Source organism: Populus euphratica, unplaced genomic scaffold, assembly GCF_000495115.2.
Source record: "Populus euphratica unplaced genomic scaffold, PopEup_1.0 scaffold63.1, whole genome shotgun sequence".
In the NCBI taxonomy this organism is placed as follows: Eukaryota; Viridiplantae; Streptophyta; class Magnoliopsida; order Malpighiales; family Salicaceae; genus Populus; species Populus euphratica.
Genome location: NW_011499942.1, coordinates 739770 through 766772, shown reverse-complemented (window position 1 = coordinate 766772; position 27003 = coordinate 739770). Strand labels below are relative to the sequence as shown.

Genomic DNA, 27003 nt, shown 5'->3' with positions numbered 1-27003 from the left:
GCTACAAATTCATAGTAATAACAGCCCTTCCGATTACTTAATAACTGATGAAATTAGAGTCATTTTAATCAAATCATCTTCAATAGATAAAGCTATAATGTAATTATTTGCTAGGCTAAGCGTATTTGTGTATTCATAGTTCCTGTTAAATTCTAAATACTAGAAATCTACAAGGATTTGTATGATGTTAAGAGAAATATTCCCATTTAGCCAGCACTAAGATAATTTTTTGCTCTATGCTGTAAGTCGAATCAACTTTTTTTTAAGCAAAAAAAATAAAATACTAGGTGTACTTAACATGTTTTCTCGCCAAAAAAAAAAAACTATATGAGTTAGATTGATTTAGTTGATTTTGTAGATCCAAAAACAATACAAAGGAGTGGTAAAATAATAGTTTGATTAAAAAAATAATGAAGATATTTTAAAAAAAAAAATATTAAGATGACAATATATTGGATTGATTTGAATTTACTCGAATCAACTCATGTTAACCTGTCAAGTCCCCAACCTAAATTATAAGACCCTAGTAACCTTATAGAAGACAAATAAGAAAAAATATTAACCCAAATTTCTAGTCAACTCAATATTATAGGATGAAATTGAATTTAAAAAAAAAACACAAAAAACCCATGATTTGAGTCAACCTGATTTAACTGATCAAAATCATGACCTGAGTCATGAGGCTGATATAACCTCAAATAAAGCAAATTAAAATAAATTATCAAGTCTCATTCTCGATCAACCCAATATTGAAGGTTGAAATTTATAAAAAAGAAAACATTTAATTGAAAAAGGATTAAAAAACCCTAAGGCAATTGAGCTAACCCGCGACCAGAATCATAAGACTGTGATAAACCCACAGAAATTAAATAAAAAAAATATGAAACTCAATTTTCAATCAACCTAATGTTGAAAGAATGAATTGAAAAAAAATCAATTAAAAAACTCGTGACTCAAGTCATAAAACCATGATAATCCCATAGAAAAAAATAAATGAATATTAAGCTTAATTGCCAATTAACCTAATATTGAATGATGAAGTTCAGAATAAAAAATTAACTAAAAAGAATAAAAAAACTTAAATCAACTTATACTAACCTACCAAACCCGGATAATGAGACTAGAATAACTTAATAAAAAGTAAATTGAAATAAATTATAAAATCTAATATCTATTAAACCCAATATTTAAGGATGAAATTAAAAAACAAAAATTTAAACTAAAAAAAAAACTTGAGGAATAAATTGAAAAAGGCCAAAGCATCTCACTATTCATTGCTATAATGAAATGCCAAAAGCTCATATTATATGTTAATTATTCGAATGTATGGTTAGTATATCAAAAATAAAATTCTTATAAATTCCCTAGTTAATACAAAATAGAGTGTAGACTTTTTAACAATATATAAAATATTACACAAGAATCTTGACCATGAAATAAAAATTAATCCAAACATTTTTAATGAATTATTCTAAAACACAATAATTTATCTCTCTCTCTCTCTCTATTTATCTATCTATCTACAAATCTAAATAGAATAATTGTTTATCATGTCTTGTATAGTGTACTTTTATCTAGGATGAAGTTATTCTACTCAAGTTGCAACTTATTATTATTATTATTATAAATTTCATGTTTGATTTGAAAGGTTGATTTCTTTTTGCTATAAATTTCATGTTTATATATGTTGATATAAGAAAAAAAAATGAAAATAGATCAAATTTGAAATACAGGATACTTTTTAGTTTGAATATTTTTAGCTTTGGCCCTCTTTGAAAAATCAAATTTAAAGTATGGAATTGCCTTTAGCTTTTATAGATATATCATAAGAATAGTCATACATACGTTACTATTAGATGCTAGCTCTAGTTTGATCCTTGCAAGTGGGAGATAGGGTCCTTAATTCAATTAATTATTTACTTCTTTGAAGACTTTTCTTTTTATTCTATACTAAAAAACTATTTTTTCTGAGAATTTCATAGAATATAATTGAGTGAAAAATAAATATGTATGGTTAAATAGTTATTTAGAATTACAAATATTAGATTAAAGTCATACATGCAAATTGACGGATTACTATTATATTTCAAGTTTTAGGAGATAAATCTTTTAATTTACAAATAATTACATGGTCAAAAGTAAAAGGTAACTAAACCAATATCATTTCTGACGAGATCCTGATAGACCTAGAAATAGAAATTAATATTTACACATAAATATAAAAAGATAGTAACAAACAATAACAATGACATGAAATAATCTCTATGGAATTTTTTTTTATACATAAAATTAGGCATAAATCTCTTTTACAACATACATTTTCCATCTATTACCAATATCCATCAAATATCCTATCCCATTTGTCGAGAATAATTTCATTTTGAAAATCTCAACACAACTCAATGATTTTTGAATACCATCTCCTCATAAATCAATTCTTATTTGATACCAAGATATTCGTCTCTTGGTATCATTAGCTTATGTCAATCTTTTGGAATAACTTATCAATATTTCCCCTCTCATTTTCTGGGAGGTAATTGTCGATACTAAGAAATCTTATTAGTATCATTAGTCTCTCAATATTGGGTTATACTAATCAATTACATTCATGTACCTATATCAATACAACCAATTGGTATCATTAACTATTCCTTCCCTAGAATAGTTAATCAAATCTTATTCATATCTAGTTTCCCATCAAAGTGGCCGATGTCAAGAACCCTTAACATCATTAGCTTTCTTACCTATAGTAGCTAATCACACTAGAAATGATTGCCAATACCAATGTGATCCATTGATATCATTAACTATTATTGACCTAGAATAGTTAATCAATTTATCTTTTTCACTTAACCAAGAGTAACCATGCTGATGTTAACAATCTTTACTAACATCATTAGTCACCTAGTTGCTCAGGATAGACTAATCAATTAAAAAAATGTTGCTACCGATGAAACCCCATCGATATCATTGGTTATCCAAACCTAGATAGTCAATCAATATCATCTGAAATGTCGGTACCAATAGAACCCCATTGATAAAATTATCTATCCAAATCTTGATAGCTAATCAATGTCATTTGAAATGACGATGCCAATGAAACTCCATTGATACCATTAGCTATCCAAAATCAGATAGCTAATCAATGTCATCTGAATCTTTCATTTGTGCCGACCCCTTTCATTTTTCTTATTAACATCTTATGAATTGTAACCATGGTTGTCAAGTATCATTCACACATATTATTAGTTATCGACACTATAATCACTAAATATCATTCATATAACCTTAGTCAACATCATCATAGTGTCAAGTATCAATTTATACCCTTAGCCATCCTCATCATGGTGCTAAGTATCATTGTAATGTATCCTTAGCCACAGACACTATAGTGACCAATTATCTATAATTTCTTCTTCAATCTTCAAGTCATTATGTATACCCAATTCATACTGAGGTATGTAAGATAATTACGTCTATTCTAAAGTTATCATGACTAATTCCATACCTATCAATGTAAGGTAATTGTATCCATCCTAATAATAATATTATTAATTTGATGCATAACAATGCAAGCAAGGTATTCATATTCGTTCAAACATTATCCTAACTATTGGAGGTGTATCATTGTATGCAAGGTACTCTTATTTATTCCAATAATATCATTACAAGTTTGATACATATTAATGTATGTAAGGTACTCATATCCATTTTAATTATATTATAACTAGTTGATACACATCAAAGCACGTAAGGTACTCATATTCATTCCAATATTATTAAAACAATAAAACAATAAATTTTAAAATTTATCAATAAGTTTACGCAATTTAAAAACATAAGGTGCGATGCACCTACCTACAGTATGTACACGTGCTGCCACTCCATGCAATTATCTAGTCCCCACAGCTTCCCCTATACCATTAGAGATTTAGTTTTTATCAATAATACAACCGACATCAAAACTTCATTTAATTCTCATTCAACTAGTATTCTCAAACTAACCACAAGGAATTTCCTTAGAATCTCATACTCTTACCCATTTTCATGTTCATGTTCATATTCAATCTTATAATTTTATCACTTAACAATAATTCCAAGCAAAGATTAAAAATTGTTTAATTTCAATCAATTTAGCTTAACCAACGCAGAACACTATCTAGTGTTTTAAGCATAACAAAAGCTATAAAACTCAATTTTGGGCATGGTTTGTCTCTATGAAAGGCTAAAATATAAAAATACAACTTTTAGAAAGAAATCAACTCTAAATAATTTTGTTTTAAGGCTTAAAATCAACAATGATAATAGCCTCTCCTTCATAGCTAAAATTTTGGACAATGAGGATTTTCATCATTTGGAAATCCTTTTCAACTTTCAATTTATTTTCATGCATATGCAACATTATCCAAGGTCATTTTACATCATTAAATCATAAATTTAAACCAATTCTAAAACAAAACATTCAAACAATTTTCATACCTCTACAATATTGCAAGATTAGGCCAAAATAAGGAAACTCAACCCATTGAAATTTCTCTCTTTTTTTACTCATACTATATATGTCATTATCCTTGTTTAGCATTATTAATACAACAAAGGAATGAACCATTCATGTTCTTTCACTTTTTCCTTGTGCAATTAAATATTTGCAACAAACCTTAACAATTAATATTCTTACATCATTATCACAACAATAATTTCACCTTATTACCCCATTCATATCCACACAACCAACAAGTTAACCTTTTATTCAATCAACATGTTTATATAGTAATGTTCCTTCCCATTCTTACAACATAATTATTCATCCTCTTATATAAAAAATACATAATTAATCTATAACAATTTTAATAACAAGAATATATTTTACCATTACATCTTTCATAAACCCTAACACCCATATAATTCTAATTTCTTCAAAACATGTATTTAATAAAGTTTCCTAAATTTTACCAAAACTAGCAATAGATTCAAAAAGCAATAAGTCATCGACCTTAGATTTGTTTTTCAAACCCAATAGTCAAAATATAGAACTTAGAGTTATGCATAATATATCTCAAAATCAGAATGCTCCAATGATTAAATCTCCCTAGATCTGAATAAAACTAAGCTAAATTGAACATTGACGAGCTACTATTCAACATGAATAACACCTTACTAGAGAGTGTTTTCTGATCTCCATCATCCATAATGAAGGAAACATCTAGGCACATCACATATTCAAAAATAAACATGATTCAATTGTAAAAGAGAAAGAAATTAGTTGGCGACCAAAACTGCTATGTAGGTGTATTTCCTTTTGTTTTCCATGAAATTTCTAATGATGATTTCCATAAACTATTCGATTTGTTTTCTGCTTAAATCGTTAGTATTTACCAAACTCTGACTGGGATGAGATCTTTAACCAAGGTAGGAAAACATATTAATAAATTCCATGCAAAATTGCATCCTAATCTGACAATTAGATTGAGAGCTTTTGCTTTTTAATGTAAAATTGGTCAGTTTATGACTTTTCATCTATAATCCAAATTTTCTTATTCAATCTTCACATAAAATTATATCAATTATCGTTCTAAACCCTTAAGGTCATTTTATTATTTTGGAATATATTCATTTTAAAATTTTCACCTTTATTTATTTATCAGACTTATTATTGTTTCAAAGTAATGTCACTAATTTTTAATTGGTGTTTGCACCTTCAGTCCTAACCTTTTCATTATACTATCCTTCATTATAATTTATTATTTATTACCTTACTTATTCTTTAGAAACATACCATTTTTCTCATTGTTTTATCCATCAAAACGCATTACTAGTTTCTTTGTCCTTATAAATTCTAAACCAAATTTTATTTAATGGAGGTCATCCCCTCCATTATATATCATATTTATATATTATTTCTTATTTTGGTTTCCATCACTTATCGAGATCATACTCAGTATTACATTTACATAGAAGTTTACACATTCACATATTTAAATTATAAAGTTTCAGGGTTTTGCACATATTTTTTATTAGTCCCAGTTCAGGAGTATAATAGCCACTTGATGAATCTACATCAAGGCTTTTACACCACTTGAAATCTTTCTTCAAGATTTTTCTCACTTGAAGATATATCCTCTTCAAGATTTTACTTTGGTGATATCCCCTCACCAATACCAAGAGTTTTTACCTAACTCTCATAGTTTTACAAATATGGTTTTGTTTACAACAAACTCTTTCAATTGAGTGGATGGTACAAATAAAGTTCTAGTATCTTTATAACTTACTAAGTAGCACTTATTCGATTTAAAAGTGTTTAAGTATAGCGAGAATGAAAATATGTACTCTTTGTGCTACAATTTGATGGTTTAAAAGCACTAGTTAGAATATTATTAAGGATTGATAATTTTGTTGTTATTTTGATATTGGAGTAGATTTTTTTATTATATATGTTTGGAATCCCTTACTAATTTTGCAATTAGACAAGCTATATAAATATTTATAAGAAAAACTAGTCATTGAAACCTTAGTCATTTAATGTATGTTGAGTGATGTGTGAGAGTTCATTTTAATTATACCATCAAGTAAGATATAAAGATTTACAAATTATGAACTAAAATGAACTAAAATGTGTGGGAGCATGGTGCACTAGTGCGTCTAAAGCCTGTGAACCGTTGGATTGCGGATGAACAGATCGTGCAGCTGTGATTGGCTTGATCTGCAAGTTGATCGGACGGTCAGGATGGGCTGGGCTATAATCTGGTGTGTCGCGGTGTACCGAGTGTTTGGTACACCTGATGACGTGGCGCAACAGGATCAAAGGGAAGATTATTTTAAAGGCTGAGATGGATTTGGGTTTTAATTTGGTGTGGTAAAGCCTATTGTATCCTAAAAAATCAAAACTATTAGATCTAACGATTGTGATATTTTTGGGATTTTTCAAATTGTTTAAAAAAAAATAATATCTTACTTGCGTGAAGAAAAAGTAGAAAATAAGTAAACAATGTCAAATAGTAATACAAATAGTTTGCTCTCGAATTCAGAATTCTCTTCTTCTTTTTTCTTTCTCTCCGGTGTCTTGGTTTCATTGGCTATTTATAGCCAATGATAGGGGACAGCGAATCACAAATTGTACAGGTAATCACGGGATTGTACAAAATTTTCAATGTACAGCTGCACCGCCTACCATCGACAGAAATCTTCCGTCACTGTGACAAAATTGAATTATTTTTTTATTTTATTATATATAATAATATTTATTTATAGGAGTAAAATTACAAACTCAAATCAGTATTATAAAAAAGCTTTTCAACCGCTAAAAATCAATTTTAATTACAAAAAAATCTTTATATGGGTATTAACTCTTTGGACCGAGTTTTTTGACCAAAAATAACAGTTTCGACCAAAAATAGCCTGAAACTTATTTTTCATCGTGGTCGACATGGTAGGACCCGTATTGACCCGGTGGACTCGGTTTTGACCAAAAATGACGGTTTTGACCCGAAACTGCCCGAAACTCATTTTTCATCGCGGTCGACATGGTGGGACCCGTATTGACCCGGTGGACTCGGTTTTAATTGAAAGATGCAGTTGACTTGAGAAAATATATTTTAAATTTTTTATTTTTATTTTTTTTGTGAATAATAAAATAAAATAACATTCGAGAAAAATTTAGTGAATCCAAAATTGGGTTACAACATATATTATTAGTCTTTTTTTTGTTATCATCAAAATATATAAAAATATGAATGTGTAACTCTAAAGGTCAATAACATCACCACCATTTAGAGTAAAAATATATCTAGACTAGGATTTGCTATCATCAATATCTAATTTAAATCTAGCATTCAAATATCCATAAACTACAAGTTCATCTCCTTTATAGACCATAAAGAAATTCTTAGTTCTTTTTAACTACTTGATAATATTTTTAACTATTTTTAGTGATCCTTACTTGGATTAGATTGATATTTACTCCTTATGATCAAAATATAAGATAAATTTGATCTTATATATAACATTTCATATATAATGGATCTTATAGTTGAAGCATAGAGAATCCTTTCCATCCTCTCTCTTAATTTATGTTTTAGGGTATATATCATTAGAGAGACCAATCCTATATGAAATAGGTAAGTATCCTCGTTTAAATTCTTTCATGCTGAAACATTTCAATATTTTGTGTGTGTGTGTGTATGTGTGCATGAATTGGGATAACCAAACAATCTTTTATATCTCTATAGATCTTTATTCATAATATATAGATTGTTTCACTCATATCCTTCATAAAAAAATTCTTAGTGAACCAAATCTTTTTTTGTTGGAATAAAGATATATCATTTCCTATTAAAAATATGTGATCTACATATAACACTAGAAAAATTATTCAACTTCAACTAAACTTTTTATAAACGTGAAGGACATCAATATTTTTAATAAAACCATTTTTTAATTATCTTATCAAAATGAATATTTCAACTCATTGAATCTTGTTTAAGTTTATAAATAGATTTTTATAGCTTGCATATTTTTTTGAAAAATTATTTAGATTCAAAACCTTTAGCTAGTGTAATATGCATATCTTTATGAATATTCCTATACAAGAATGCATTTTTGACATCTATCCGCTAGAATTCATAATATTAACATGTAGCTATAGCAAGAAGGTTTCATCAAAGTTGATTCTTGTCTTTTCTTGTTACCATTAACAACTAATCTAGCTTTATACATTTATACATTGCCATTAATATTAATCTATTTCTTAAAAATCTACTTACATCCAATGAATTTTACCCCTTCAGGTTAATCAACCAAGTTGTAATTAATCCATGTAGAATTTTTATATCCTTGACTCATTTCATGAAATCAATATTAGATATTACTTTTATATAATTTGTAGGCTCTTTAAGTATGAACAAATTATCATTTTTAGCTTCTATAAAAAATCCATATCTCATTAGTGTATGACATCTCTTATCAGATCTATGGAATTATTGTGTTTCTTGATCTTTAAGTTGAGCATCTAGTGCTATATATTCGAGCTTAGGTTCTAATTGGATATTAGTTTATGGTTCTTGAACTTCTTCCAACTCTATTTTCCTCTCACTACTCCTTTCAAGAATAAATTCTCTCTACATTTCTTTTACAAGTCAATTCAATGTGTTTTTTTTTATTAAATAAACACATACATATTAATTTTAGGTATCATTTACACCTCAACCTTGTAGAACAATTACTTTATTTTATATAAAAAAAATATGTATCCATCTCAATAACTTTGATTAATTTCTAGTATTAATGAAGTATTAACCAGGAGCACTATGAACAATATTTTGATATAATAAGAAACCTCTTAATTATCACAACTTTATAATTTTCTTTTTAAGCATCTTTTTTCCTAAGAATCTTATCTTAACTTTAAATTCATTAATCAAACTCAAATGAATATTAAATATATTGATTGCATGAATAAAGTTAGTGGCATATATAACCACTTGATTAGAAAAGAAATAAAGTTATAATTGTTGGTCATACACACTAATATAAACTTCATGTTCCTTTCTAAGTACTATAAGCATATATTCATAACTGAATATTTGAGCTCTATTAAGAACATTAGGCTTTGCCTATAACTATTGGATTTCTCGAAACACATACATGCAGTAGAAACTATAAATTCAAATTTTTTTAGGGGTCATAAGGATCCTGTTAGACAAATCTAGAATTGTTTAGGGTTTATACAAAGATTAATTGAAGAACATAAGTTCTTTTTTTTTCTTTGAAAAATTACTTCAATGCTAGGTTGTCACAAACCACAAGCTATCTAAATATTTGGCTTCTAATAGTAATTCACATGAATGACCAATGAAAAGTCTTCTAAACCCTTTTAAGAGAGAGGGATTGATATACCTTAGAATGCAAACTCTTTTATTTTGTGTTTAGGTGTTTATGTATAATACTTTTCTCACATACTCTTAGGAAATAATAGGCATAATATTCTATTTATAGAAAAATATAAAAACCATATAAATGAAAAAACATCAATTTGCTCCTTAAATAATATCGCATATATTATTTTAGGATAATTTTATAAATTTATTCAATAAATTCCTTATTTAATTTTTCTTGGTCTAGAATTACAATTCTCTATATTATTTACACTCTAGTCCTTAATCTCTAAAATTTATTTAGAATCAGGTCACACGTTATTAATAATTTTATTTTAATATCTAACTAATGGTTCTTATGTGTGTGATCTATTAGGTTCCCTAAGAAGTTGGCCGAAATATGAATTATAATTCTAAAAGAAAAATAAGATTACAAATAAGATTACATAAATTTTTTTATCAATTTAATAATTAATTCATTTATATTTAAGATTAAGTACAATAAGTTTAGGACATTTGCTCGAGTTTGCTTGGTTTTTTCCCCTGTTTAAGCTTATTGTTTTTTAGTTCATTCTTCAACATTTATTTAATTGAATATTAGGCTCTAGTTTTTTTTATTTTCTTTCTATCGGATTTCTCATTGATTTTGAAAATGATACAAGTTATCTTACTGTTCAACATTAAGTTGTTTGATAATTAAACTTCATAGTTTTATTCAATTTACTTTTGATGAGGTTGCCCAATATCACAACCAGGTCACGGATTTTGTAGAATTGAGACGGGTTTTTTTCAAAAAAAAATTGAGATTATATTTTGTCTTCAATTCGTCCTTCAATATTTTATTTACTAGAAATTGAGCTTTGACTGCTTTCATGTTCTTATTTATAATTTTATTATTTATTAGATAAGATCCCTCAACATTTGATTTTTTTATATATAGTATTTCAACATTTAATTGATACTTTAATCTTATACCTATAATTATGGGGCTAACAGGTTAACCTGATTTAACTCGGGTAGTTTTTTCATTGTTTTTTTAGGGACCGACGTTAACCATCTTAAAAAGTTTGCAAATAAGCTCAAAATATAATAGCATTTGAATCAAATGAAAAACACACAAGTAAGGGTAACCTTTCTTTGAAAGGATGTTTTAAGGGTGATGTTTACCTTCCCTTAATCATAACTAACCCAGTACCTGAATCTCTGGGACCAGTATCTAATTTTGGATTTCTAGTTTCCTCAAATTACTAGATGGCGACTCCAATAAAATCTTTATTTCTCCCAATAAAAAAAATATTTAATCTTTTTGTTAAACAAACAAAAAAGAGTGGAGTCGTCACCCAACGTCGTGTAGCGATAGTGGGTTCAACATATTTTCTAAACTCATATACCTTGCTTATCAAGCCTGCAAGTGCTTGACCTGGTTCTTTTTTTATATTCTTTTATTTTAATTTTTAAGTTTTTTAAAAAATAATGCATTATTTGTGTATATTTTTTCAAATAAATTTTTTGTTTATGTTTAGGTAAGTATGATTCATTTGTGGTTTTTTTAATTTTATATACATTAATTTTTTTTAATATTAATATTTTTATAAGATTTTTTATATATGCATCCTTGCATTATATATACATCAACTTCTCATTCTTCTTCTTTTGCTTTACTACTACTACTACTACTACTACTACTACTACTATTATTATTATTATTATTATTATTATTATTATTATTATTGCTACCAATATTGTTGTTGTTGTTGTTACTATTGTTGTTGTTTATAATTTGTACAATTAACCTCCTTGTGGTTCGACCCCGGTCTTGCCGGGTTATTTATTAATTTGACACTCCTGCACTTGGGAGAAGATATCAATCTTTTCGTCGTGTCATCAACTTTCTGACATTCTCACCAAAACAGTATCAAGTAAAGTTTTTCACTAAGTATTAGACAAGTTATGCATGCAAAATATCTATGCACCAACTTGAGGGGAAGTATAGCAGATTGTAATTATCTCTAATTGTAATTATCTTCTAAAGAGTTGTGATTAGAACTCTTAGTTGTTCGGTTATAATCCATGTCTATCATTGTCAATATGTATCTCCTATTTTGTAAGGAGAAACTTATACAAGGGACTATAAAAAAGCCTCGTGCTTTTTGTATTTTAAACATGAATGAATTATGTGAAACTCATTATTAAATTCTATAATTTTAAGTTATATTTCACTTAAAATAATATATATTTAATTAATATAAAATATTAAAAAATCTGCACGCATGAAACACATAATTTAGCCAATTGATTTTGAGAGATCAAACTTTATGAGAGTTTTGACTGGTCAATCATTTAGTCGTTATGTTAACCTTTTAAATTGATTTTGAGATCATTTTTAACCAAATTGTTTTTAAAAAAATTAAATTAAATTTTAATTTTTGAATTTATTAATATTTTTTCAAGTTTATTAAAAAAAAAGTACCATAGCTTACAAGAAAAAATATTGAAAAATGATAAAATTAAAATAAAATTCTAATTTTATAAATTATCTCAAATAAAATAAATAATAATAAAATGAATAAAAATCAAATTTAAATAGATAAAAAAAATTAATTAAAAAATAATAAAAGAACTAAAGTCGATATAAAAATTAAATTGAATCAAATTATAAAAGATAAAATTAAAAATAAAATAATTAAAAAATTAAAACACAAAATATATAGTAATAAAAAAATTAATAACTAGATTTGATACCACAAATAACATTATATTTTTGAACTTCTTCAACTTTTAAAAAAAAGTGTAATACAAAATAAAAAAAATACTTTTTTTTTGTTGGAAAACAACCAAATTTTTCCACTAAGTGAAAACTGTTTTTCCTTTGCTAATTCTTGTAATAGTAAATAAATATAAAAACAAATTAAAAATGATTTCCATAAAATTATTTTTCATGAACCATAAAAATAGTCAAAATCAAATCTTAGATTTACATATTAGTTATTCCCTATAAGTTGGGTTTGACTATATCAATGTTTTGAAAGAAAACTGTTTATATATATAACAGTCCAAATGTGAATAATTTAGTTGTAAAAGCTTAAAATTTTATGAAGATTAAAGAAGAAGAAAAAAACACCATCAACTCTTTGATCGTGTCAATAACAAGACTACATGTGACATAGCTCACAATCCTATTCAGCATGACCAAACAAAGCACGTGGAGACTGATAGTTACTTTATTAAAGAGCAACTAGAAGCAAAGATAATTGAAGTTTCTCATGTTGGATCGTAAGATCAATTTTCTGACATTCTCACTAAAACAATATCAAGTAAAGTTTTTCACTGAGTATTAAACAAGTTATGCATGTAAAATATCTATACACCAACTTGAGGGGAAGTATAGCAAATTGTAATTATCTTTGATTGTAATTATCTTCTAAAGAGTTTGATTAGAACTCTTAGCTGTTTAGTTATATTCCATGTTTATATTGTCAATATGTATCTCCTATTCTATAGGGAGAAACCTATACAAGGGACTATAAAAAAGCCTTGTGCTTTTTGTATTTTAAATATGAATGAATTATGTGAAACTCGTTATTAAATTCTATAATTTTGAGTCATATTTCACTTAAAATAATATATATTTGATCAATATAAAATATTAAGGGATCTGTATGCATGAAACACATAATTTAGTCAATTGATTTTGAGAGATCAAACTTTATGAGAGTTTTGACTAGTCAATCATTTAGTCGTTATGTAAATCTTTTAAATTGATTTTGAGATTATTTTTAACCAAAATTTCTTTAAAAAAATTAAAGTAATTTTTGAATTTATTAATATTTTTTCAAGTTTATTAAAAAAAAAGTACCATAGCTTACAAGAAAAAATATTGAAAAATGATAAAATTAAAATAAAATTCTAATTTTATAAATTATCTCAAATAAAATAAATAATAATAAAATGAATAAAAATCAAATTTAAATAGATAAAAAAATTAATAAAAAAATAATAAAAGAACTAAAGTAGATATAAAAATTAAATTGAATCAAATTATAAAAGATAAAATTAAAAGTTAAAAAATTAAAAAATTAAAAACAAAATAGATAGTAACAAAAAAATTAATAACTAGATTTGATACCACAAATAACATTATATTTTTGAATTTCTTCAACTTTTTTTAAAAAAGTGTGATACAAAATAAAAAATAAAAAAATTTGTTCGAAAACAACCAAATTTTTCCACGAAGTGAAAACTGTTTTTCCTTTGGTAATTCTTTTAATAGTGAATAAATATAAAAACAAATTAAAAATGATTTCCATAAAATTATTTTTCATGAACCATAAAAATAGTCAAAATCAAATCTTAGATTTACATATTAGTTATTCCCTATAAGCTGTGAGAAGTTTTTGGAGAACAGGAAGAGGCGAGTCATTCCACCTCTTAATTATAGTCCTTGCAAATCAATTCAGTGCCCCCTCCATGCCTTATTAAAATCCTTTTGATTTTAATTTACCTAAGTTAATCTACCTGAATCATGAGTCACATCTTGTGATGAGTTGACTCAGTCGAGTTTAAGAAGATTTGTTTCTTCCTAGTTAGAGAATCAATCATCCTAAGCACCCAATTCTGCAAGTCTTGACTCAGGAGGGAGGCTCATTGCCTTAAGAGTAATGAGAGTTGGATATATAATATAGGCCCAAAGTGAAGAAGTCCCACTTGAACTGAACCCTAGTCGTAGGCTTTGGATTCCTTGAAAACCCATATGATTTAGGTGTTCAGATAAACAGAACAAAATTTCTTGCTTTTTTCTTCTCTCTCTCTCTTTATTCTACCAAATACATGACTATTATAAAATAATCAGTTTTACATTCACCCAAATAAATCTGCTACTTAACAGATTAATCTACAATTCAATTGATCTTATTAAAAGTAAGATTTATTTTTATTATTTTAAATAAAAATAATAAACTTGAATTGTATAACTCGGTTTAACTTAGAGTCCAATGACAATCTTTTTTTTTCAAGCATATTTTTATAACAAAACTAATTCCGTACCTATTCACATTATATATATATATATATATATATATATATATATATATATATATATATATATATATATATATATATATATATATATATGTATGTATGTATTTTGACAAACGGTGAAGGCCCAAAACTGAAGATTTGAACCAAAACATTCTAAATCCCTTCTACTACTTGAACTCTCTTGAACTAGTTATATGCAGATAGGATTTATTTTTAATTAAAAAATTATTGATTAATTTTCTCTTAAATTTAATAATTTCATTCTTAAACTTTAAATTTTGTATTGTCAACCTCATTTATTATTTGTTCAAAATTTAGGTTATGATAGTTGAATTTAATTAAATTTTGAATTAATTAAAATTAATTTTTTTAATTTTTTTAAATTATTTTGATATCCTAATATTAAAAATATTTTTTTAAATAAAAAATATATTATTTTAATATATTTTCAAAAAACAATTAAACCATAATAATCATTATCAAACTTTCTAACACCCTCTTCTATTTCTACGAAAAGCCCTATGAGCTAGACATTACGACAATGACCTTCAACCTTGTCAATTGTCCGTTGTCCATTAAAAATAATGTTCTCATGTTGATTGGACAAGTTTATTTTCAACAAGTTCATATATTTTAAACCATGCCATGTTAAATTACTGACCCTAAAATTGTAAGAGTAAACTTTAAACTAAGTAAAAAAGATTGGTAGAAATAAAATAAGCTGTTCTCCCTCCCTCCCTCTCGTGTGCACACACACAGAGGAGGAGATAAGGTCGGAATTAGAAAATTAGAAGTCCTTTTCCTTTCTTCACCCAAAGGAAAGGTAGCTGGCCTTGGTTTTTGTGTTGTTGAAATGTCATAATCTACAACATCGTCTTCTTTTTATAACGAAACAGCTATATCCAGCTCATCCTAAGAGATGCCATCGTTGTAGATGTTTATTACACTATTGACTTAGTATTCTCATATTTCTAATTTGTTATGAGTGTTCTTTCAGAAATGGCTTTGAATAGGCATATTGACTTTTTTTTCTTAAATTATTAAAAAAAAAAACTAAGTTAGTTGGTGGTAGGTAAGCTTCAATGTCCAATGTTTTTTATTCGAATGTTAAGATGTATTTTCATGTTAATTAATATTAAATTATCTTTTGGAAATATTATATCAGTTTGATGTATTAAAAAACTTAATAAATTTATTTATAAGTTGATCTTGAGATCTGAACTAAAATTATAATAATTAAAAAACAAATCTCTTTCAGCATCAAATCAACTTCTTAAAATTTATAAAAAAGACTTGCTAAGTAAAATTAAAATCTATAATAAAAAACAGTAATGGGAATCTAAAAAAATACAAGGCAGATGCATGCATATTTTCCCAATCAAATCATACAATTATTTTAATAATAGTTGTGTTAAAAACCATTTGAATTTAATAATTTAAATTATTAAATGAGGTAAATATACATTAATTCATATTATGTTATGCTTAATTTTTTTTAAATAAACAAAAATAATAAGATGTGTACTCGTGATCACTTCATTATTAATACTCTGATATAAGATCAAAAACCTATATTGATTTAATAACTTAAACTATTAAATAAGATCTTAAAATATAATTTATATTATTTTTTAACAAGTTGAAGTGTTTTATTTCAAAAATCTATTTACTATTATTGAAACAATGATATTACGAGATAAATAAAATTATAAAAAAAATACAAATAAGAGCATTGATATCTCAAACTAAAAGAATAATCCTAGAGAATAGATAAAAATATAAGTTGAAACCTACCATCATTTTTGTTAGAAGAACATAAACCTACTACCCATGTAGTGAGTCAACTTGATATGCACTCGTCATTAAGAATATACTTAGAGTATACACAGGACCAACCTGCATCTGATATTTAATAATACTGACGATAGGCAGGCAGAAGCTAATTCATTTGTAGGATTCGATGTTCATCTGTCTGGATTAAATAATTATATATTCATTGCTTCGTATCGGGTGGCAAGAATCGAGAGGTAACCCATTAACTGCAAGATCAATCTTTATATTTTTACAGATTTCGGCTTGTTCAGTGATTTCAATGTAAATGTATAATTAGAATATTTTGCAATAAAATAAATTATAATTAAATATTTGAATAAATTCATTCATTCATCAACGTTATGTTACTGAAACGACAATAAATTAATCACTGAACAAGTTGATTCAAGCAACACGCATTCGGTCAATATAATGGTCTTGAAGATAAGTGAATGAACGTTAAACAATTCAACAAGTTGAGATTAGAAACAAGTTGATTCAGTCAACAGAATTAATGAAGACCATTCATCATTCAACTACTGTAGAATGGAAACTCGTATCTATCCTTCACCTAACCACTTCGTAATTTTATGGATTGCTTACTACACACTTCGACATGATCTTAATTACTATTCACTATCATGTTGCTTAATAATGACCGGTTATGTTATTATTGGAGATTCGAATTCCACGAAGAAAACTATAAGACATGATCGGTTTGGACGAGGATGACTTGATTTGAAAAAATAAATAAATTATGATAAGTGAAAGATGGCTTAAGAGTACTCTTATCCATACAAAATATCAATCACTGCTATTCACAAATTAAATTACTATCATGATTTATTTTGTAATATGGATTTTATCCATTATTTGATACCTATACTCTTTAATTCTTTTATTGGAACCTCTTATGTTTTTTTTATAATTGACTGAGTCCCTCTACTCTTTCTTTTGTTTTGTAATAGTCCTTCCATCATAATGGAATTTTCTTTTAGATACTAAATTGAATGCTCGACGACGTATAATCCAATAACTCCTTTTTGTTTTTTTTTTTTAAAAAAAGGAGAAAATTCTCTCTTTTTATGTAAAAATTAAATGATTAAAATGAAAAAAATTAATTAAGAAAAAAATTAGCCTAAACAAACCTAATTAATTAAAGAAATTAAATTAATTTCCACATGTTTATTTTCTTTTCTTTATTTCTTTAATTACATAATCCAAGAAATAAAAGAGTTAATTCAATAGAAAAAATGTCATGTAGACATATATCAGTTTGATGTATTAAAAAATATTTAATAAATTCAATAAATTTATTTGTAAGACGGTCTCCAAATTTGAACTAAATAATACTAATTATAATAAAATCTCTTTGAGCATCAAACCACCTTTAAAATTTTTTTTTAAAAAACTTAATAATTAAAATATTTGAACTTGAAATTTATTTATTTCAGATATGGTTCATATTTGAATAGCTTGGAAAATTAACCAGAATAAAATTCACGTAAAACTTGGTTAACAATTTTGTTTTTATAATTTTTTAATAAATAACAAAGTTATTTTTTAATTTTTTTATCCTATAAAAAAAATTCTCAATGAGTAGGCAGCAACAATCAAGTTAATGACAAAACATATTCGTTTCCTCAACTTTGCTTACGATATATTTATGATATGGTCAACTATGACTGTTTTGTGAGTCATTGATCTTTTGCTGTTAGCTTCACTTCAACCAATCGCACAGCCTTTCGTCCTCCAATTTCCTTCTATTTTTCTTATGTACACAATTAACATATCCTCAACTACCCTTTTGATTTTTATTTTTTTTGTTGTGAAACCCCTTTTTTTAATGAATTAATTATGTGAATAAAATTTATAAAAGACTTAGAGGAGGGCATGAATAGCACTAGCTAGATGTCAATGTATCAAGGTTGATGCTCCTCAAAAAGTCAATGCTGGTGAAGTTGGTAGCAAAGATACATAATACTAATAAAAACAGATTAATTGAGTCGCTAGTAGTTAGAGAGCCAATTAAATTGCAGAAGACGGCACACCTTCATTAATTATTGGTTGTAAATGCATATCTAAGGAAACAATATATAATCTTGTGTGCAGAACTTGAGAGGGATTCACGGACATTTTGGTCCAGGGAAGGCCACAGCGTCTAAGGCCTCCCAAAAAACTCAAAAGAAGGGAAGAAAAAAAACTCCATGTTATTTTTTTAATACATCTTAGTAAAAAAAAAAAAAGATTTAAAACTTATATAAATTTATACTATTTTATGTTTAATTTTTATTAAATCAAATAAAATGATAAGATTTAAATTTATAATCACTTGATTAACAAGATTTTGAATATCATGTTAAAAAATCATCTTAATTTAAAAACTTTAACTATTAAATGAAATCCTAAATATAATTTATATATTTTCCTAAGGATAAAAGTTTAAGTGAAGAATATTAGAGTATAAAACCAATCCCAGGATATAATATAAATTTCTAAATTTTAGACTCTTCAACAAAAAATAATTATTCGATAACTAATTTGTCTTAGTTCAAATTCTAACTTTGTCAAAGTCTAAGGAATCCCCTTCATTAGGCCTTCATTAGGCACGTAGTTTCCCAAAATCTATCCCCTCTAAACTTGAAAGATAAATCAAAGGAGAGGGGGTTTCTCAATATTATGAAAGGAAAACCAACATGGTTAGTACTGGGCATGACCATATTGGAGTGATAATTTTAGGATAATCTATAATGAAATTTTCAGAAGCCCTTTTAATTTTCATATATGTTTGAATTTTCTTCTTATTTGTCCACTTGTTAGTTCCTTCACAGAACTTTCAGCGAAGAATAAAGGAAAAAACTATGAGTATAACGGTAAATTAATAAAAAGATTCTTCAGTGGGGAATCATGAACCAGAATAATAATGAATTGGAAAGGAGTTAGGTATTGTAGTGGGTTACGAGTACCTCACTGTTTGATGATTTCATGGTTTTATAAACGTAATCATTTACTACTGTTCCTGCTCCTACCTTTCACATCTACTGCATGTGCACACAATCTTTATTACTATAAATATGTAGCAAGTTTGCCTTCCCATGCATTCCATCTCAAGCAAAAATATTCTTGACTGCTGAGGTAGAGCCACCATTTATCACAGTTTGCAGCAAACACACTTTTTGTGCAATGGCAACTTCCATATCGTTCGCCGTCCGAAGGCGCGAACCAGAATTGGTTGCGCCAGCTAAGGCCACACCTCATGAATTTAGACAGCTTTCTGATATTGATCGCCAACTATACCTCCAATTTCAATCACCACATTACAACTTGTATGCACACAATCCATCAATGCAAGGGAAAGATCCTGTCAAGGTAATAAAGGAGGCAATTGCGCAGGCACTTGTGTATTATTACCCTTTTGCTGGTAGGATTCGACAAGGGCCAGACAATAAACTTATAGTAGATTGTACTGGTGAGGGTGTCTTGTTCATCGAAGCCGATGCCGATGCCACGGTTGAGCAGTTTGGTGATCCAATTCCATCTCCATTCCCATGCTTTCAGGAACTTCTTTACAACGTCCCAGGATCAGATGGGATCCTCAATACCCCATTATTGCTTTTTCAGGTACGCATAGGACATTATAGGCTAATGTTTATTCATTCTTTCATCATTATTATTATTATCGAGAAAATTAAAAAATATAATTAAAACAATGATGGTAATATTCCATCAATTACATTCTCTAATTTTACATTATGTTAACAGGTGACACGCTTGAAGTGTGGTGGTTTTGTACTTGGGTTCCGTCTTAATCACCCAATGACCGATGCACTCGGCATAGTTCAGGTATTGAATGCCATAGGTGAGATTGCACGAGGTGCCCAAGCCCCTTCAATTCTACCTGTGTGGCAAAGGGAACTCCTCTGTGCTAGGAATCCGCCACGAGTTACATGCAGACACAATGAATATGGTAATGATGCTCCTGTTGCTGTTGATCCTACAGCCAAGGTGCCTGAATTCCACGGCCAGGTTCACGCTGTAGCCCACCGTAGTTTTGTTCTTAACCGCAAGGAATTATCCAACATTCGTAGATGGATTCCTTCTCATTTACACCCATGTTCAAATTTTGAGGTAATAAGTGCATGCTTATGGAGATGCTATGCCATAGCATCTCAAGCTAACCCTAATGAGGAGATGCGCATGCAAATGCTTGTCAACGCACGTTCCAAATTTAACCCTCCATTACCAAAAGGATATTATGGTAACGTCCTAGCTTTACCAGCAGCTGTAACAAATGCTAGGAAGCTTTGCTTAAACTCTTTAGGGTATGCATTGGAAATGATAAGAAATGCCAAGAATAGAATAACTGAGGAGTACATGAGATCATTGGCTGATCTAATGGAGATAACCAAAGGGCAGCCTATAGGGTTACAATCATATGTCGTGTCAGACTTAACAAGTATTGGGTTCGATCAGGTGGACTATGGATGGGGCAACACAATTTACACTGGGCCACCGAAGGCCATGCCTGATGAAATTTCTATTGCAGGAACCTATTTCCTGCCGTATCGATTCAAGAACGGAGAGCGTGGGGTTATGCTTTTGGTTTCCTTACGTGCACCAGTAATGGAGAGATTTGCAATACTATTAGAGGAATTGGCAAGGCAGGACCCAGAAAGAAGCCAAGAACAACAAGAAATGATACCAAGCTCCCTATAAGACAGAGGAGAGGCTATGATATTATTCTATTCTTGGCCGGATAAGCCTTTCGTACCAAAAAAAAATATTTTAAAGCAGATGGTGGCAAGTTTGAATAAGCCTTTAAATTTATTTATTACCAACAAGTCCGTACGCTTTGACCTTGTTGTGATTGTATACTTGGACATGTCACTTGGAGTTTTCATGAAAATTTGGTGATTTGTGTGTTTTCAAATTGTTTACAGTTATCAAATTCAAGTCTCATGACTATTATTTTGTTTAGTGTGCTATCACTTTTATATTCAATAATAATCTAAAAAAATAATAAGATCAATATTTTGTTTCCAATAGCTTGATTGATCATTGTTTCGTGAGTTCATTTGGGTTTTGATCGTTTATATACATAAAAAATTAGGGTTTTCATCAACATATATATGCCATTTTGTTGAACAAAAATAATTGAAAATTCATTGGACAACAACCATTTATTTTATTTTATTTTTGTCTAAATCAAAGCAACACCGTAAAACTAAAATAATTAATATCAAATACAAAAAAAAACTAAAATTTTTAATTATCTGTATATTATAAACATTCTATCTTAATCTAAATCTAAATAAAATATATATAGATTAAATTAAAAATGCTATTATATTTTTAATAAATAAAATTACATAAATATTATTTAATACGTAATAATTTAGGAAAGCTACATATAATTTTGTTTAAGTTATATTTTTAAGTTGCTTCTCGATGGAAAAAAACATTTTTAAAAAGTAGATTTTTATCATTTGTTTATTTATTTTAACTCAAAAGTTAATTAAGGTGAGAAAGCATAAAGAGGAAGTTGTGAAGAAGAAATTAAAACAAATCTATACAAATACGGTTTATCTAAACTTGTACAAAGTGTTTTAAACCCATGCTGGACGAGTCCGTCCGACAGGAAATTTGCTGGCACGACCACATAACTTTTTTGAATTGAACTCATAATAAGTTCAATTAAAAAAAAATATTTGGTTTTTAATAAGGTGCAGTTAAATTAAAATTTTAATTTCTTTTTAATTTTATATAGATTATTAGTTTGGTCAAAAAGTATAATGAGTCTAATTTCAATTATACTAATAATGATTTTATAATATTTAGAAAGAGATAGAGTTTTTTTTTCCGGTTTCTTGTTAATTATTACAAACAAGTTTTTAATGTCTTGACAATATGTTAGTCATACGATTATTAATGACATGGAAAGTATCTAAATAAAGACTTGGGGAAAACTGGAAGGTTTTCGAATTTCAGAGAGCCAAAAGATTTAAACAGAAGGAAGAAGAGTAATAATTTTCAAAGATTAAGTTTTTTTAAAGGAATCAAGTGAATCAACTCTCTGCTCTCTCTCTCTACATAATATAAGAGATGAAAATGGGGCAATTGAATGCTAAGAATATTATCTAGATTACATTGAGCTTTGTTATAGTGTAATTTTTTTTTCCTTTCCCCACATATTTTAAGGAGTCACTGGCCTGGGCTTTTTGCCCTAATCATTCACGGATCAACTATTCCAAGTTTATTTAATGTAAAAACCTCGATAAATTTTTTATCTCTAAGTTAGTTTTTGAATTTAATTGTTTTAGTAGGTGAATAATTAAATAAAAAAATGATTTTTTGTGTCTAATGGAGAGATGAGCCACTGTTAAAAAATCTATGCAACTCTTAATTTAAATATTTACAGAATAAATAGATAGAGAATACAAATACAATCTGACAATATTCATTATGCATAACACTAATGAAAGTACTGATGATTTGTATCCCTCAATGTATTTTAGAGGTGAAGGGAATCGTTCCCCTTCCCTTGACACTATTCATGACACCAACGAAAATATCAATAATTCATGTTCATCCATGTATTTCAAAGGCAAAGAGAATCATTCCACTCCCCTGACATTGTTCATTGTGCATAATATTGATAGAAAAAATTGACAATTTGTATTCGTTGATGTATTCCAAAGATGAAAATAATTGTTCCTTTCCCCATGACACTGTTCACTATACATAACACCGATGAAAATACTAACGGATTACAAATCATCTGTGTATTTTAGAGGTGAAGGGAACCATTTCCTTTCTTGTGTCATAGATGGAAATTAAAGTTTATTGAGTGAGTGGCGAGTTTCCTGAGGAAATTACCGATGGAGTGTGAATTCCAATACTCTGGTAATTAATGCATTTCTGACTGTTTTCTATATATGTTTTCCAGAACTCCACTTCTTAGTTTAATTATTGGATTTAATTTAAAAAAATAAAAAAATATATTATATATTTTGATATTATATTAAAAAACTATTTCACCTCAATAATTTAAATTTTTAAATTATATTTTAAAATATAATTTATATTATTTTTAACCATTTTAATTACAAAATTCAAATAGTCGATGGCTTCACAGCATGCAATCATCCTCTCTGTTCTCTTTTCCTTCTTCTTGACGGCATCCTGTTCTTTTCTCCTTTCTATTTATTTTCCTCTGAACTTTTTCTTGTTTTATCGTTCTTCTTTAATCCTTATGTGATACATAGCCTAAGATATATCCACTAATTTGGTGTGTTCTCACATCGAAGAAAATGACAGCTAACCCATTTTTTTCTTAGTTTGACTTAGTTTTAGGATTCAGATATATTAATTAAATTTATATTATCACACTAGCAAGAAAAAGATCTTTCCCCGCGGCCGCTCCCCCATCACAAAATTTGTCAAAACTCAGCTAGTGTTCGTATATAATATTTATGTAATTTAACGCTAAATTAAATCTTTATTGTTTCTTGACATTGTGCTATATTACATTCCATAATCACATTATAATAAAATACTAGTGATTTTCTTAATGTATTTTGATAGATAACACGCTTGAAGTGTGGTGGTTTTATACTTGGCTTCCGTCTTAATCACCCAATGAGTGATGCCATTGGCCTAGTTCAGCTATTGAGTGCCATAGGTGAGATCTCACGAGGTGCTCAAGCCCCTTCAATTCTACCTGTGTGGCAAAGAGAACTCCTTTGTGCTAGGAATCCACCTCGTGTTACTTGCACACACAACGAATATGGCGATCATCATGATCTTGTTGTGGATCCTAGCGAGCTCAACGTTCCTGAATTTCGCGGTAGCAGTGACGGTGCAGCCCACCGTTGTTTCATCATCGGCCCTAAAGAATTATCCAACATTCGTAAATGGATTCCTCCTCATTTACACCCATGTTCCAAGTTTGAAATAATAACCGCATGCTTATGGAGATGCCATGCCATAGCATCTCAAGCAAACCCTAATGAGGAGATGCGCATTTGTATGCTCGTCAATGCACGTTCCAAATTCAACCCTCCGCTACCAAAGGGTTATTATGGTAACGTGCTGGCATTGCCAGCAGCTATAACCAGTGCTAGGAAGCTCTGTTTAAACTCGTTAGGGTATGCTCTGGAGCTGATAAGGCATGCCAAGAACAAGATCACTGAGGAGTACATAAGATCGTTGGCCGATTTCATAGAGATTACCAAGGGCCTGCCTAGAGGGTTGCCGTCATATGTTGTGTCAGATTTAACAAGTGTTGGGTTCGATCAGGTGGATTATGGCTGGGGTAAGCCAGTTTATACCGGCCCATCTAAGGCTATGCCTGATGACATTAATAATTCTGGAACCTATTACTTACCCTATAGAAACAAGAAAGGAGAGCGTGGAGTCATGGTTCTGATCTCCTTACGTGCACCAGTTATGGAAAGATTTGCAATGCTATTCGAGGAGTTGACCAAGCACGATCCAGATAGTGGCGCAGCACATCACCACACGACTCTCCCTATAAGACACAGGCTTTGATATATTTTTATTCCCACTTGAGATTGTCTCAATATTGATCTTTGAAGTGGACAAGCATGGTTTGAACTTTCAGCAGGTCGTGCAACAAGATTGGATTAGCATCTGCTTTCTTTAAGAAATTGTGGTTAAATAAATACTGACAGGTCTTATCCCTTCCTGGTGTCATATATATGGTTGATCGAACAGGGATTACTTGTCAAGAAAGTAAGTCAACAGAGTGAATGTGTTCTGTAGGGTTTCCAATTGCTTATAAATTTATGTATAAAGTCTTATCAGTGTTCTATAATTTTCTTTAAATTTGTTATCATGGTATCATCATCTTCATTGTTTCTTCCTATCAATTGTTTTTTAAATGGGGTCAACAATGGTTGTTTCTTTCTTTCTTTCTTTCTTTTTTCTCGTTACAGCAAGCCTATTTCTTGAACAAGTTTTATAAATCAAAATTTTAACTAATTCTTTGACTTGAGATGCTGAAAGAAATTAATTAAATAATTCTTAGACAATGCCGAAATATTATCTTCTGAGTTGAGATGCTGAAATAAATTAATTAAATAATTCTTAGACAATGCCACAATATTATCTTCTGAGTTGAGATGCTGAAATAATTTAATTAAATAATTCTTAGACATTGCCGAATATTCCTACCATCATTTTTTTTTTGCGTGTTTATTAATCTCATTCTCATGGCAGTGAGGATTTCCAAGGGGCTTAATAATATTGTGTTATTTAATGTGGGATTCTAACATCCCTCAAGTGAAGCGTGAATATATGATAATAAAGAGAAAGCTACCTAACTTAGAGAATGAGATTAATAAACACTCGAATGAGCCTTGGAGGAAACATTGACATGTAGAAAGGTTGAATTTATATTTGATACTAACATATTAAAATAATTTAAAAATAAAAAAATATTAATTTAAAAAATTAATTTTTTAAAATACTTTTAAAATATAAAAAATCTGAGCAAGCAAAACCACATAGCATTTACACTGTTACTGCTAGGCTTCAAGTACTATTAAAGGATGAGATGGTAAGATAATTGAGAGAAAGCAGGCAAAAAGTAATGACAGAAAGAAGCATTAGATTTTCCATTGTTAAAAGCATGGGAACTAGAGAGAAAATAAGAGAATGAAGATAAGACATAATAGCACGCTTTTTTTTTGTGGCCGACATGGTATCAGTTTTTTTTTGAAAAATATTTTTGTAAAAATTTAAATTTTTTATTTTATCTTAAATTAATTTTTTATATTTTTAAATTGTTTTAATTATTGATATTAATAATAATTTTTAAAATAAATATTTTTATACTTTTCTTAATAAAAAATATTTTAAAAAATAAATGTTATTATAATACTAAACAAACGCATTATTTAAAATTATCTAGATTATAGTGTTTCTTACCCTAACTTTTGATTATAAATTATTTCACTCTATTTTTTTTTCAAAAAAAAAAAAAAACAATTCAGTACAATTACCATCTTCCTCTTTTCTTCTTTCTTTTCAATGATGTAAAAAAAGAACGTCATGTATGGTAATTTGTGACCTAGGCAAAACAGTGAGGGAAAACGTCAGAAAAGCGTCCTTTTATTTCTTATCATCACTCCGTGTCTGTCGGTCTCCTGCTTTTAAGATTGAAGAATCTAACGCATCTTTCCGTCACTTTTGGCTCCTTTCTCTCAATTATTTTGCCATCTCTTCCATTCACAGTACTTGATGCAAAACCGTAATAGTCCCA

At 28.3% G+C, this 27003-nt stretch overlaps 1 protein-coding gene and 1 long non-coding RNA gene across 3 annotated transcripts; one reads left to right on the top strand and one right to left on the bottom strand.

Annotated features, from left to right (window-relative positions):
* Positions 1-1954: 1954 nt before the first annotated feature.
* LOC105137148 (uncharacterized) lies at positions 1955-27003 on the bottom strand. Its single transcript, XR_844495.1, has 4 exons — positions 26991-27003; positions 15075-15086; positions 6173-6176; positions 1955-2186 (listed from the first exon to the last, which is right to left on the bottom strand). It is a non-coding gene; the product is annotated as an uncharacterized LOC105137148 (long non-coding RNA).
* LOC105137147 (benzyl alcohol O-benzoyltransferase-like) lies at positions 19799-25586 on the top strand. 2 transcript variants are annotated; one of them, XM_011042775.1, is made up of 2 exons: positions 19799-20339; positions 24303-25586. In XM_011042775.1, exons 1-2 carry the CDS (start codon positions 19902-19904, stop codon positions 25266-25268), a joined length of 1404 nt encoding a protein of 467 aa, XP_011041077.1. In that variant the 5' UTR covers positions 19799-19901; the 3' UTR covers positions 25269-25586. The 2 variants fall into 2 exon arrangements, with proteins under 2 accessions (XP_011041077.1, XP_011041078.1); XM_011042776.1 differs by lacking the exon at positions 24303-25586 and adding an exon at positions 20481-21643.